Source organism: Peromyscus maniculatus, chromosome 8, assembly GCF_049852395.1.
Source record: "Peromyscus maniculatus bairdii isolate BWxNUB_F1_BW_parent chromosome 8, HU_Pman_BW_mat_3.1, whole genome shotgun sequence".
In the NCBI taxonomy this organism is placed as follows: domain Eukaryota; kingdom Metazoa; phylum Chordata; class Mammalia; order Rodentia; family Cricetidae; genus Peromyscus; species Peromyscus maniculatus.
Genome location: NC_134859.1, coordinates 12,530,283 through 12,545,387, shown reverse-complemented (window position 1 = coordinate 12,545,387; position 15,105 = coordinate 12,530,283). Strand labels below are relative to the sequence as shown.

General features: G+C 51.5%; 1 protein-coding gene across 2 annotated transcripts; it reads left to right on the top strand.

The window, feature by feature from the left end:
* The first annotated feature begins 2,050 nt into the window (after positions 1-2,050).
* LOC102913917 (brain-specific serine protease 4) lies at positions 2,051-6,408 on the top strand. 2 transcript variants are annotated; one of them, XM_076577989.1, is made up of 6 exons: positions 2,051-2,240; positions 2,946-2,972; positions 3,409-3,580; positions 3,733-4,007; positions 5,251-5,408; positions 5,968-6,408. In XM_076577989.1, the coding sequence occupies exons 1-6, from the start codon at positions 2,120-2,122 to the stop codon at positions 6,172-6,174; spliced, it is 960 nt and encodes a 319-aa protein (XP_076434104.1). In that variant the 5' UTR covers positions 2,051-2,119; the 3' UTR covers positions 6,175-6,408. The 2 variants fall into 2 exon arrangements, with proteins under 2 accessions (XP_076434104.1, XP_006979031.2); XM_006978969.4 differs by having other exon boundaries at positions 2,052-2,240; positions 3,730-4,007.
* The last annotated feature ends 8,697 nt before the right edge of the window (positions 6,409-15,105 follow it).

Here is a 15,105-nt window from a genome sequence, read left to right as displayed (position 1 = left end):
CAGGAGGCTGCAGCTATTGGTCTCCAGGTCTTATCTTCTACAACCACTTATTCATTCAACAAACACCTATTGATCCCCCGTGTGCAGTGGGCAACAGGCTTGGATCTGAGAACGGCGGGGGGAGACACCCTCCCCTCAAGGAGTCACAGCACAATTCAAGGTCTATGCTACTGCCCATCTCACTGTTGTTACTCATCTGCCCCCCACCCCAGGAGATGTGAGTTTCCTGGGTGAAGGACCCAAGCCCCATTCCTCACTGGACGTCCCAGTGACCTACCACAGGGCCTGCCAAACAACAGGGACCCGAGAAATGTCTGTGGGATGAACTGGGGTGGCCAAGGCCCTCCGTGTCACAAGGGGGTGAGTTAGAGAAGTGTGGGAGCAGCTGAGGGCGCAGAAGCAGCCCCGAGAGGGATACATGATGAGGCAAGTGTCCCTACATTTTTGTTCTGTAGCCTGGGGGGGGGGTGTCTAGAGAAGCTGGCCTCTTCTTGGCTGCTCCTGCAGTGACGCCCACAATCACAGGAGGGAGAAGAATGCACCCCTGGGCTTCCTGAGGTATGGGGTGGGGCAGGGGCTCTCCACCTCATCTTGCCTGAAGGTTAACCCTAACCTGCCCTGCGCCTCCTTCACCACACAATGGCCCACAGCACACACCCCAGTCTCTTTGCAGCCCACGGTGCCCAGGTAAAGTGATGCAGGGCATCACCTTGCCAGAGAGGGGGCATCCATGTGCTAACCGGGCCTGCTGCCACCTTAGTCCCAAACAACTGAAGTGGGCAGCACATGGTCCCGCAGGGCCAGCCAGCTCCGGGCAGCTTGGAGACACACGACAGGGAACTTCCAAGAGAGCTGTGGCTGGCCCACGGGTAGAAAAGGATCAACTTCTCTTTCTTTCCCTGGGAGCAGCAGTACTGTCGCTGTTCCCACACTTGATCTTAGGCAGCTAATTCAGGGTCTTTTCTTCAGAGCATGTGACCTGCACCCAGGAGGGCCAGGCACCTCTGATCCTGCGGGGGACCCTGAGCTCCCAAGTTGACCAAGAGGCCAGTCTACTGACTTCCCTGAGCCAGCTCATTTTTTTTTTTTAAATCTTGGGGGGAGGGGAACTTGGGGACAGCACAAAGAGAGGTACAGACCCTCAGACTTCAGTATTGTTTCCATTCAGCCTTATTTCCTCTCACAACCAGGTCTGGTCCCAGAAACTCACACTGGGCAGAGGGACCTGTTTGTCTGAGAGGATGCTGCGGGTCCCGGCTTGAGGTGAGGGTGGTACTAATGCAGGACACTGAGTCAAGAACAATCCACATCAGCCCACAGCAAACCAGCTTCCCAAACTCAGCTCCACGGCCCTTTGTGGGGGTCCCAGGATGTGAGTTCTCCCCAAGCGTGTGTGGGGGGTGGGGCATAGGCCATGGATCCTGCTCTAGGGTTGGTCTGCTCCCTGGAGTTCAGGTAAGAAATGAGTCACCTGAGGTTCACCTGCAGTGACAACTGGGAGGAAGCACCAGGGACAGCTTGGCCAAATGGCCAAGAGGCCATCATGCCCTCCCCCTTGGGGTCTGAGTCACAGCTTTCAGGGAAGTGGGCTAACGGGATTCCAGGGCTCCAAGTGTTTGGACTGAGTCATGGAAGCAGCCAGGGTGCTGGACATGGGCCGTTAAGGCGCAAGGTCCCCCTGGCAACCCCCAGCCAAAGGCCTCAGGGGCTCCCAACACTCTCTACCCCAGCTGTGGCCACTCCAGGTTGAGACACCCCAAACGCTCTGCAAGCTACAGGGATCTCTGTTTACCTGGATGGTCAATGATAAAGCCATGCCCTAGACAGTCAACAAGTCTCTACTGCCCCACTACAGGGTGCATCCTGGGCACACATCTGGAGCCTGAGCCTGAGTCCCCCATCCAGTTACTGCCCCTAGCCCCAGTAACCGGTCGCTTCCTCCTGGCAGCCCCACCTCCTCCCTGATCCACAGTCTGGGTGGCCCAGTCACCAGCTAGGGGACTGGTCCGACAGCATTCCTCCTCACAGGATAAAACCTGGGGCGACCTGTAGGGAACCCTACACACTGCTGCCACCTGTCCTGCCAGCCCCAACCCGCACAGCCCTTAGGTCCTCTGAGATGGCCAGCAGCCTTGCCACGGCTCCACCCCTACCAGCTGTGGTGATCTCCAGGCCTCCCCCAGCACTGGGTGGGGACCAGCTCAGGATCTTAACCCTTCTGGTGCTGCTGACTTCCACAGGTGAGCCCCAAGGACCTGCTGCTCCTCCTCGCCTCTTCTCTTCCCGCCTCCTCCCTGCCCACAGTCCCTCCTCCTTGCTTGCCTCTTGGCTTAGCACCTTCCTTTGAATCTGCTCTCTCCTCTGTCCATTATCTCCTTTCAGCTCCCTGTGCCTCTGTCTCCGTCCCCTTCCTCTGGCATGTTGTTTACCTCCATGCTCTGTGCCTCAGTTTCCCTAGCAGCTATGAGGGTTGAATGTGGGTGAGTGCTCTGGTCGCAGTGCTCAGGAACTCCTCTCTCATCCTTGTGGGTCTTTACCTGTCTGTGTGCCTTCCTTGTGTCCTCCATCTTCTGTCTCCCCCTCCATGGTTTCCATCTTGGGTCTACTCCTTCTGTTTTGGAATAGAAAAACTGCCCAGGCTTTCATGGGGGCTGGGGAAGAAACCTGGATGCTGTGTGTGTGTCCTAAGCTCTCTTCCCACTCTCGGGAAGGTGGAAAAAATACTGCTGGGCTGGGAGGCAGGGGTCTGAGGATGTTTAGCCCACGCAGGGCTTCAGGAGGCACCTGTGGTGTGTGTGTGTGTGTGTGTGTGTGTGTGTGTGTGTGTAAAGGTACTGAGAACCCTGGATGAGTCTGGGAGGACGGGCGGGGGGGGGGTCCCCTAGGCATGGGGCACAGGGCTCCTCACCACTGGGCCTGACTCTCTTTATTCTCTCTGCCCTCAGCTACCCTCAGTGCTGCCCACATCCCTGGTGAGTGTGAGCAGGCTGGGTGGGGGTGGCACTCTACGGGGTAGGTCAGACGTGGGGACTGCAGTCAGAGGGGAGCACAAAGGTGAAGAGGAAGGAACACAAGGATGAAGAGCATGGGGCGGGGCATAGAAAAGATGATGGATCTAGAGGAGAAAAGGCTGGAAGAGCAGAAGGGTAAGAGCCAAGAGAACCAAATAGATCTTTAAGGGAAGTGGGAGGGAAGGCCAGCTGCAGGGCTGGAGAAGGGGAGGAAAGGGCCATTCCCACCCCCCTCCGGTAACTAAAGGGGACAGGGACAGGGCAGGGACTCACCCAGGGTAGACACTGCGCTGGACACACGCTGGGCTGGGACACAGGCTTGAGATCTTGGAGGGCTTGGAAGTCAGAAGACAACTGTGTCTGCTGAGATGACGGGAAACTCCGTCCCTTCTGCCAGTGCCCCCAGACTGCGGGAAGCCTCAGCAGCTGAACCGGGTCGTGGGTGGTGAGGACAGCATGGATGCCCAGTGGCCCTGGATTGTTAGCATCCTCAAGAATGGTTCCCACCACTGTGCAGGCTCCTTGCTCACCAACCGCTGGGTGGTCACGGCTGCCCACTGCTTCAAGAGGTATGTGAAAACCGGCCTGCTCTTGACTCTCCAGGACCCATTCTTGTTTCCTGCCCCAGGCTCGGGGCTGTCCAGGCTGTTCGGGGGTCATGATCGCCATCCTACCAGGCATGGTCTCTCTGACATTTCCCCCTTTCCTTTTCTTGCAGCAGCGTGGACAAGCCGTCTCTGTTCTCAGTATTGTTGGGGGCCTGGCAGTTGGGAAACCCAGGCCCAAGGTCCCAGCAAGTGGGGATTGCTTGGGTGCTGCCCCACCCCAGGTATTCTTGGAAGGAGGGAACCCGTGCAGACATTGCCCTCGTGCGTCTGGAACACTCCATCCAGTTCTCTGAGCGGATCCTGCCCATCTGCCTGCCTGACTCCTCTGTCCGGCTCCCTCCCAACACTGACTGCTGGATTGCAGGCTGGGGAAGCATCCGTGACGGAGGTGCGTGTGCTTCCCTCTAACTCAGAGTCAGAGATAGTTGGGGACAGAGGGTGGGTGCCACCCAGATACAGATACCAGGAGCAGGAGAGGGTGGAGGCCGCATGTACACTACAGAGACAAGAAAAGATGCGTTGGGGGAAGGGAAGTCACAAGAACTCAACCGCCAATTGTAGGCCATCTCTAGTTCAAAAGAATCTTTGGCTATCTTTTAAAGCAACAATAGAGATCTGCACCACCACCACCAACAACAAAGGAAAGAACAAAGAAAAACCTGTGCACGGTAGCCCAGGCCTTAATGCCAGAACTCGGGAGGCAGAGGCAGGTAGAACTCTGTGAGTTCAAGGCTGGCCTGGTCTACAGAGTGAGTTCCAGGACAGCCAGGGATACATAGAAAGACCCTATCGAGAGAGAAGCGGGGGGGGGGGGGGGGGGGGGGGGAGGGCAGGGGGGGATTTGCAAAGTCATTGACACAAGAATGGGTAGAAATGGAGGGAGGGAAGATGGAAATGTAATCAGCACTGTTTTCCAAGTGGGAAATGTCACCCTCTGGTGGCAGCATCTCTTGCAAGCAAAATTCCCAGGAGAAAATGTAGTCTTCATCACCATAAAACACAATTTTTAAACCAGTCTGGAGGTTTGGAAAATACCATCTAGAATCACAAACCAGATGAAATATTGAGGTAGAGAGAAGCAAGAGAAAGCAGATGGTAGCTAGATAGCCAGAGCCTAGGGGAAGCCCAAACAAACAGAAATGATCTATGAAAGACAACATAGCCGAGACCAGGAAGGGGAAACTGCGAATCGACGACAGGGAAGAAAGACAGAGCCTTAACCTGAGTCCAGAGAATTGCTCAGGCCTGGGCAGGTGCTTGGACCCTGCCTGCAGCTGCAGCCTTTCCTTGGGGTCTGCACCTTAACCCCAAGAGGCTGATGGAATTTGGAACCCAGGGGATACTGAGCACACTGCCTTTGCAGGAAAAACAAGAGTCCTAGTCAAGAAACACCACTCTGTTGTGTAGCCCTCTGTGGGTATCAGGGAGCTTATTGAAGACACAGAATCTAGAGCTACACATCCATGTTTGAATTCCCTGGGTCAAGAGGTGGAGGGCCTGGGATTAGGATTTCCTGAAAATACCTTGGGAAAGCTCAGTAGAGCGGATCTGTTTACCTTTGAGAAACACTGCTGGGTGAATAGAGGGGACTGGATGCACACTCCGGGCCGACTCTCTCCTTCTGTTCCCAGTGCCCCTGCCCGAACCTCAGACCCTTCAGAAGCTGAAGGTGCCCATCATCGACTCAGAAATCTGCAAAGGCTTATACTGGCGGGGTGCCGGGCAGGAAGCCATCACTGAGGACATGCTGTGTGCTGGTTACCTGGAAGGGGAGCGGGATGCTTGTCTGGTGAGCACCTACCCTTTGTCCACCCCAACTGGGAGGCCCAAAAGCTCCATCACTTCTCCGCCTCCTCCCTCAATCTCCTGAGGGACATTCTCTCCCACCTCTGCCTGGGCCCCCTTTAGTCTGGTTGGGCCGTTCATTTTCTTGTTTACACGTGGATTGTGTACAATCCTCAGAGCACCTCAGCTGTAACACCTCAGCTTGGCTGCTGGTATTCTGAGGAGGGCCCTGTGGTTCAGAACCCTTGTCCTCTAGGGCCAGTCCCGTGACTGAATGAGAACGGTAGTATGGTGGAGCAGTTACCCCCAGGTAGCCAGCCTACGGCCCGGCTGCAGTGTCCACATTGCCAATTAGTGTAAGGACTTTCTAAACCTGTAAAACGGAAGTGGCCTCATGTCCTCCTTCTCGTCGTGGTGGGGAGGACATGCCACCAGAAGCGGTTCTGTTCGGAAGGTCTGTTCTTCCAGGGCCTCCACAGACTCAGTACTGCAGCCTCCAAGGACACCCGGGCTCTGCACACGGCCTGCCGGTGTGGGTGCCTGATTTCTCTTCTTTTCTTCAGGGCGATTCTGGGGGTCCTCTGATGTGCCAGGTGGATGGCTCCTGGCTACTAACTGGCATCATCAGCTGGGGAGAGGGCTGTGCAGAGCGCAACCGGCCCGGCGTCTACACCAGCCTGCTAGCTCACCGCTTCTGGGTGCAGAGGATTGTGCAAGGAGTGCAGCTGCGCGGGCGCTTGGCGAGCAAAGGGGACCCCGGGAGCGCCTAAGCTGGGATCTGGAGATGAACAGCCTCTAGGCGGTCTCTGCTGTAAATATGTTTTCTACCTCCGAAGTCTCGGTCCCGCCCACGGCGAGGCCCCGCCCCTCAATCGAGGACTGTGTGTGTGTGTGTGTGTGTGTGTGTGTGTGTGTGTGTGTGTGTGTGTTAATGACAATTTTTTACAGTTATTTGTAACCATGCCCACATATTTATTTCAGTTTCAATAAATTATTTATTCTCAGTTCTTGTTTTTTTTTTTTTTTTTTTTTTTTACTCTTCCCATGTATGTCGGCAGTTGTATCTGGGCCTGGCCACAGCTCCAGCTCGACCCCTGGCCTCTCCTTGCTCTTGTTCGCCTTTTCTCTGAGGCAGCAGGTGGGAAGGAGGCGGGAGACTGTGGCGGAGGACTTGCCTGTGCTCTACTGAGGAGTGCCGGATGAAGCAGAAGCTTATCTCTGTGAGAATGGGGATTGGCTCCTCTCGAGGCCAGATCTGGGCCCCTCCCCACTTGAAGCAATTGTCCCCGCCAGCCTCCGTCAGCCCTTGTCTCCCTGACCTGGGGGAGCAGCTCCACCTGTCCATCGCTGACTCAGAATGACTCTCCACTGAGGCTGTAAATTCCTCTCCACCAAGGAGGTGAAAAACAGTGAGGCAACAGGCTTGAGTCTCCTCACCTGTCTTCCTGGAGGATGGAGCAGATGACAGAATGATCCAGGCTGTGAGAGGCTGTGTGGCTTCCAAAACGTCCTGGACTAAAGTGTGGCTCCTTAGCCCTGCAGCCCGGGCCCTGAGTCCCTCCCCCGGCCTGGGCTTTGGATTTCTCACAGCTGCTCTGTGAGGTGGCTGGGTCACAGGCTGGATGACTGTGCACTTGGTAGTGGTCGGTACCTGGAGAGCCACCCAAAACAAGGGCCCGAAAACAACCAGCTCCAACAGGTGACCGAGACAACTTTGCTAAACAATGTCTCCCACCAGGAATGGCAGAGGTGACATGTCCAGGAGAACAACGCTGTCCAGGTCTGTGGGTGCTGTGTGCTTTGTAGAGTCCAATTCGGAAACACTTGCTCCCAATGCTCCATCCACACACGTCAGAGGTGGCACCAGGGCCTCTTCAGCTGAGGCCAGTCTCCTCCCCCCCCCCCCCCCACCAGCCGCACCCTCCTGGTGTTGTTTTGACTTCTGCTCTTCCATTGTTAGAAAGTAATAATGTTGTTTAAAAACAAACAGCCCAAACCGGCCACCTGCTTGTCAGGGACACAGCTGGGAGCACTCGGTGCTTCAGGTGCCCCAGGTGCCAGCACATGCCCGGCTGAGGGACCGATCTGCACTGTCCCCTTCCCCCCAGCCCCCACCCTGTTATCTCCCAGCCCTCCCTTGCTGGCTGCTCTCCCTCCCTCAGTCGCTCTCCCCTGCTGTCCTGCTCCTGTCCCCAAGCTCTTAGCCCTCTACTCTGACCTCCTCCATCTGCAGAGCTGGGGTGGTCTTCTTGCCGGAGCCCTCAGCCCCTCCCCGCTGACTTGCTTCTTGCCCACTCTTTTATTCTTCTCTTTCTCTAGTTTTCCCCTTCTGTCTGTTTCTGCCCTTCACACCTTGACTCTGACCCTGTTTTCCCCAGGCCTGTGTGTCCATCCCTCACGTCCGTCCATCTGTCCGTCCGTCCTCCCTCCAATATCACCCTTACTGAAGTCCCCTCGACAGCTACCCGAGGCCCCCAGTCAATGGCTGGCTGTTCAGGTAGGGTGGGAAGTCAGTCTTCAGCTGTTCCCAAAGCATAGTACAGAGTCGCCAGTGACTCCAGCAGACGAAGCTTGGCCGCCAGTCTTCAATAGGTCAAGTAAACAAACAAGAGAGTGGAGATCTCTTTCAATGTGGCCTCACTGAGAATAACAAAAAATAAGGAGAGCTGGTGCCCCGCTAAGGTCATCTTTGGGGTACTGACGTGAAGTTTAGGTTTAGATAGAGGGAAAGAGATATGCTATCCTGGTCCAAATGTGGTGCTGGCAGTGGTGAGGGACATAGACACAACTCCATATTGTCCTCTTCAGCAGCCTGAGGAATCCCCTAATCTTTCTCAAATTAACTAACTAGCTAATTAATTAATTGTGTACGTATATGTATGTAGGTGCATGAAGGTCAAAGGGCAATTTTCTATCCACTGATTCGTCTCACTGGCCTGAGTTCCCCTCATCTTTTAGGGACCTTGATGCCAAACCAGGATTCATGGTTTCAATGCTGAAAATAATTTCAGGACTAGATGGTATTAATGAAACAGAGTTGGAGATTTCAAAAAAGATCTATTTATGTTTATTTTACGTGTATGTTTGTTTGCATATATGTGTACCACATACATGCAGTGCCCATGGAGGCCAGAAGAGGACACTAAATCCTCTGGAACTGGAGTTGCAGATGATTGTGAACCACCATGTGGATGCTGGGAAACAAGAGCTCTTAACCAGTGAGCCATCTCTCTAGCCCCAGGGACTTTATTAAAGATATTTTAATATAGACTTTAAATGTGTGTTAAGAGAATTCCTCAGAAGAAAGTAAGAATGTAGGCCTCTAGAGGAGAGTCACAGGAAAGTAGCATGCTCATGAGTGTCCAGCTTTCTTCCCTAGGGACAGTTGCAACTGGCTGTCTTAGTGTTGGCCACATGTTCAATTTTGGCCATTTTCAACTTAAATCAAAAGATTGCTAAGACCCCCCTTCCCCCAGGCCCCTGTATGCACTTTTAATCTCTCTCTCTTTTTTTAAAATTTTCTTTTTTAAAAGATTTATTTATTTATTATGTGTACGGTGTTCTGCCTGCATGTGTCCTTGCAGAAGGCCAGAAGAGGGCGCCAGATCTCATTACAGATGGTTGTGAGCCATCATGTGGTTGCTGGGAATTGAACTCAGGACCTTGGAAAGAACAGCCAGTGCTCTTAACTGCTGAGCCATCTCTCCAGCCCTTAATCTCTTTTGATAACGGAAATTATAGATGCCTCAGATGGAATTGTAATAATAAGCCCTAGAGGTTTAAGACATGGCCTTCACTGAATGGGGTTTCTGGAGAAATTCCCGGAGAACTGTGGGTTTACAGCTGGGAAGGGGAGAGGATTCAAGCAGTTGGTTCTTAATTGTGCTGGTTTCTTGTGTTCCACCTGGCAAGAGACTTCATCTAGCTTCCAGGAAGAGGGGCTCCTCTCTCTCCTCATGAACCCCAGAATCTCTGTGCTTTCAGTCCTGCCCATCACCAGCTCAGCTCCAGTCTCTCCATGAAGATGGCCTGACCAACTGGAAAAGCTGTGTGGACAAATTCTCTTTTCCAGAGACATGCCTGGCTGGCACAGGGCTTTTGCCTTTTGCCTGTGCCAGAGTGAGATTCCTGGCAAAAGCCCCATTTCTGAAGTCCATTGTCTCAGTGGTCTGACTGTCAGAGGGAAGGGTGCAAGTTTCTTTAGAGTTTCTTCATTTCTGCCAAGATGGCGACAGCAGGAGGGTCTTGGGGGTCCATGGCTCCAGGGAAGGCCAGCATGGGAAGGGGGAGTTGAGTGCACCGGGATTTTCTAGACTCCTCCCCACATGGGGCACTCTCTAGCACGTGTCCCATGTCCTACACAGTCCGACAGTTCCATGGCTCTTACTCCTGGGTGCATGCCCAGCTCAGGGTGCGAGGCCATATCTTCAGGCCTCCCTGTACACATGGGACTCTGGCCCAAGAAGTACTTGCCCTGAACATGTCCTGCTCTGGATAAAGGGCCATAAACCTCGCTGGGGGCTGCAGATGGAGACCTTGGACTACTGGGCAGTCTTGGAGGATTGACCCCCCTGACTAGCAAATGTGCCTTTCCTTCAGCCTTCACCCCGCTTGCAGAGCTCTGACATCCTCTCTGGTGTTGGGTGGGGACCTTCTGGCCTGTGACAGAAGTTGACACAGTAAGAACGCTGCCTGCTGTGGCCCTGAGGTCTAGGTGCCCCCACTACCCACTTCTCTCCTGGTTCTTTCCTTGAATTATGAACTCTTGAGGGGACCTTCCCTCCAACCCAGTGCAAAGTTTTGGTTGCAAGGTTTAAAGGGGACACATTCTGGATGAGTTCCCCACAGTTTATCTTGGTATCTTGCATCCAATGTGGGAAATGTTAGTCTAGGTAGGGGTCATGATTGGGTTCATTTTCCCAGTTAAAGGATGAAAAGGCAGGAAAACTCTGGAACACAACAGTCGGCAGCAAGGTGTTGTGGGATATTTGTGCACTGTGTGAAGATGTATTGCTGTGATTGGCTTAATAAAGAGCTGCATGGCCAATAGCTGGGCAGGAAGAGGTTAGGCAGGATTTCTGGGGACAGAGAGGACTCTGGGAAGAAGAGAGGCAGAGAGATGCCAGTGAGACTCTAAAGAAGTCAGACACAGGGTACAGATCAGCGATAACCCGAGCCACGAGGCAAACCATTGATATAGGTTAACACAAAGATGCAACAAAGAAAGAGAATTACAGACCAATCTCCCTCATGAACATTGATGCAAAAATACTCAACAAAATGTTGGCAAACCGAATCCAAGAACACATCAAAAAAAATTACCCACCATGACCAAGTAGGTTTCATCCCAGGGATGCAAGGATGGTTCAACATACCAAAATCTGTCAATGTAATCCACTATATAAACAAACTGAAAGAAAAAACCACATGATCATCTCATTAGATGCTAAAAAAGCCTTTGACAAAATCCAACACCCCTTCATGACAAAGGTCTTAGAGAGATCAGGAATACAAGGAACATTCCTAAACGTAATAAAGGCAATTTACAGCAAGCCAACAGCCACCATCAAATTAAATGGAGAGAAACTCAAAGCGATTCTACTAAAATCAGGAACAAAACAAGGCTGTCCACTCTCTCCACATTTATTCAAAAAATATAGGTTAGTTAAATTATAAGAGCTAGTTGGGGAAAACCCAACTAAGGCCAAGCTTTCATAATTAATGTCTCTGTGTCATTATTTGTGAGCTGGTGGCCCAAAGAAAAATCTGTCTACAGAAGAGAAATCTTGGGTACAGCAAACAGACAGAGGCAGTGGTAGTGAAGGTAGTGAATCAGTAGCCATCTTGGGGGACGCTTCCCCCTCCCCTCCTCCGAAGGTATTTGCTGACCAGCAGTTTTAACAGTGATCAGAAATTGAACTTATAAGGCTGGGATAATAAATCTATGTATCCTGGACTTGGCAAAACAAGATATGGGGAGTAATGGGCTCAACTGACCAGAAGTTGACCTCAGAGGAGAGTAGGACTGGAACAATAAATCTGAATGTATGTATTCTGGGTTCAACAAAAGCAGGACATATGGAGTAAAAATTAATGTCTCTGCAGATACCCTGAATCCTGTTAGCCATCTGTAACCTCATGCTTATAGTTCAGCCAGTAACTTCAAAGAACTGCCTCACCCCCAACCCCCTCATCCAATCCCAAGCTGCATGTAAACTTTTCCTATATAAACCCCTTACAGTGAGTGCTCGGGGCCGTTCTCCTCCACCTGCTGTGTCGGATGGTGGACCAAGCTTGCTTGTATTGTTAATAAAAACCTCTGTGTGCTTGCATCGGATAATGGATCTGTGGTGGTCTTGCTTGGGGGCCTCGCAACCTGGGCACAACATGTTCTGGGGTGAGGAAGCTCACGCACGCACGCACGCACGCATGCATGCACGCACGCACGCACGCAGCAGACACAGAGAAAAAGACCCTCAGCAGAAGGGGGACTCAGGAAGCCCAAAACATTCAGCTCCTCGTGAGGCCTGGGATCTTAAAGTCTCTGAAGTGTTTCCCTCCCCTAATTTAAGGTTGGCCAGTTCCAGGAAAGACAGGGTGGTTGGTTGACACTTCTTGCTCTGGCCTTGACCCAGATCAGCCAGTCCACCTGCAGGGGGCACCTGCTGGTGAGAGACAAAAGCCCACAAGGCCTTAGTTTCAAGCTGCCAGGCTTTTGTCTCCAGTCGGGTCCAGAGGGTGAAGAAGAAGCAGGCCACCTTGGAGTTGACTGCCATTATTGCCTAACCATGGCCCCCTCTTCCTCCCTGTCTGTCTGCCAGGGAGTCTGTCTGTCTCCTAGTCTCTCAGGAGCCCTTCACCGGGTCCTCAGCTCTCCTCCACTCCACATACAGGACAAGGGTATTCATTCATTCATTCATTCATTCATTCATTCATTCATTCATTCATTCATTTATTTATTTTAGTTTTTTTGAGATAAGGTTTCTCTGTAGCCCTGGCTGTCCTGAAACTTTCTCTGTAGACCAGGCTGTCCTCTAACTCACAGAGATCATCCTGCCTCTACCTCCCAAGTGCTGGGATTAAAGGCATGCATCGCCACCACCCAGCCAGAACAAGGATTTTAAAACACACACTTAGCCACAGCACTTTTCCACTGTTGCTAAGCCAACACCTCTCCCAATCCTTCTCCTTCGCTTCTCCCACCCCAGACACTACATTTTCCAAATGTCTCTCAAGGTCACTAGGTCACATGTTCTATGGGACTGTTGACCAATGAGATGAGTGGCTTCTTAGTAAGACTGTTTTTCTCTGATAAAAGGAACCCGCTCAGCTGGGGGCATCCATTCCCATCAGTCATGGATGCACATGTAATGCCTGTTGCACCCAAAATCCGAAGTCCCCAGAAAACCACCAAGAGCCCCATCCAAATGCAAAAGCCAAGAGTCTATTTCAAGAGTTTAAACTTGGGCCTCTTGTCCACCCGTCGCAGTGGCGGAGTGAGAAGGACCTCAGGCAGTAACAGGGTAGGATTTTTATAGTGGTTAGGGTCAGGGGTCTGGGGGAATCCCAGCTCTATATAGTCACAAGCTCAGGACTGGTGCTTACTTCAGGTTGGAGACCCTTGGTCTGAACTGATTGGAGAGTTGCAGCTGCAAGTGAAAGGGAAAAATCGGTGGCCATCTTGAGAGACAACTCTCCCTCCCCCCCCTCCCCGCCCGCTGCAAAGGTATTTGCTGACCAGCAGTTTTAGAACTGACCAGAAGTTGAACTCATGGGAAGATAAGGCTGAAACAATAAATCTATATATCCTGGACTTGGTAAAACAGGATATGGGGAGTAATGGACTCAATTGACCAGAAATTGAACTTATGGGAAAATAGGACTGGAGCAATAAATCTGAATGTATCTATCCTGGGTTCAGCAAAAGCAGGACATAGGGAGTAAAAATGTATGTCTCTGCAGATACCCTGAATCCTGTCAGCCATCAGTAACCTCATGCTCATAGTTCAGCAGTAACTTCAAAGAACTGCCTCACCCCCAGCCTCCCATCCAATCCCAAGATATGTAACTCTCTGCATGTAAACCTGTCCTATATAAACCCCTTGAAGTGAGTGCTCGGACTGTCCAGTATTTGGAATATGGACCAAGCCCCAGGGCATTAAAAAAAAAACCCCTCTGTGTGCTTGCATCAGATATTGGCTCTGTGGTGTCTTGCTTGGGGGTCTTGCAACGAGGGCACAACACAAGGAAATCGCCATCTCCTCCAGCAGTTTATGTCCTGCCACCATATCACCAGCAGACCATTTCCTCTGATAGTTTGTAACTCGAATTGCTAAACGGTCTTATTAATTAAAAAAAAAAAAAACAGAGCCAGGTATTGGGGTGAAAGCTGACAGATCAGAAGAATAGAACAGGCCTGCCACAAGTTCCTACTGCTAGGAAATCCTCAGCCCAAGAGAGCTACCTCCTGTATACTTATGCCTTATATGCCTACCATCTTACTTCCTCTTTCTGCCCAGATACATCACTTCCTCTTTCCACCCAGCTCTATAACTTCCTGTCTGTCTGTACAGACTTTTAGACCTCTGTGGTTAACTAGTGCTGGGATTAAAGGCATGTGCCACCATACCTGGCTCTGTTCCCAGTGTGTTCTTGAACTCATAGAGGTCCGGATGAATCTCTGCCTTCTGAATGCTAGGATTAAAGGTGTGTGCTACCACCGCCTGACCTCTATGTTTAATATAGTGGCTGGCTTTTTCCTCTGATCCCCAGGCAAGCTTTATTTGTTAAAGGACAAATAAAATCACCACGTTTAGACATCCCTCTGACCGCTATAGTATACAGTCTATAACAGTAGAAAACATCTCACAGGACATATCTGGTGCTTTGTTTATTTTGCCAGTTAGGCTATATCACATCCTTTAGGTTATGGCAGGAAGTATCTGGAACTCATTTTTGTGTAACTCCTAATTGTCTGGGTCTAGAGGCGGAAGGGCAGCGCATCCTCTGCTGGTTTTTTAAGAATAATTTGTCCAGGGCCTGCTGCCCCCTGTCTGCCCCTTCTCTAAGATGGCTGCCACCCTGTCATCCTCTCAGTGCCTAAATGTCAGCCATCACCTTATGACCATGAGGCTACAAGTTGACATCTGTAACGTTAATCTCAACTGTGAATTTGGTGAACTCTAGAATCACCCGGGAGATGGGCTGCTGAGCATGCGTCTGGGGGAATGAGGTGGGAAGGCCTGCCTGTTGTGGGTGGCACTAGTCTACCTGGCTTGGGCTCCTGGACGGTATAATGGAGCAAGTGAGCTGAGCACTTGACATTTATTGCTTTGTGCTCTTTACGATGTGACCAGCTGCTTCAAGTGCCCCCGTAATGACTCCCTCCACCAAGATGGACTGTAACCTTGTTGGGTCTGGGGTCACACAATAATGGGGGACAGACCACCAAAGTCTATTAAACCAGAAGCAAACTTTATTCAAAAGAAAAATAATAATAAAAAAATATCGCCAGGTGGTGGTGGTGCACACCTTTAATCCCAGCACTTGGGAGGCAGAGCCAGGCAGATCTCTGTGAGTTCAAAACCAGCCTGGTCTACAGAGTGAGTTCCAGGACAGGCTCCAAAGCTACAGAGAAACCCTGTCTTGAAAAAACCAACCAACCAACCAACCAACCAAACAAACAAAAAATATCACCTCGG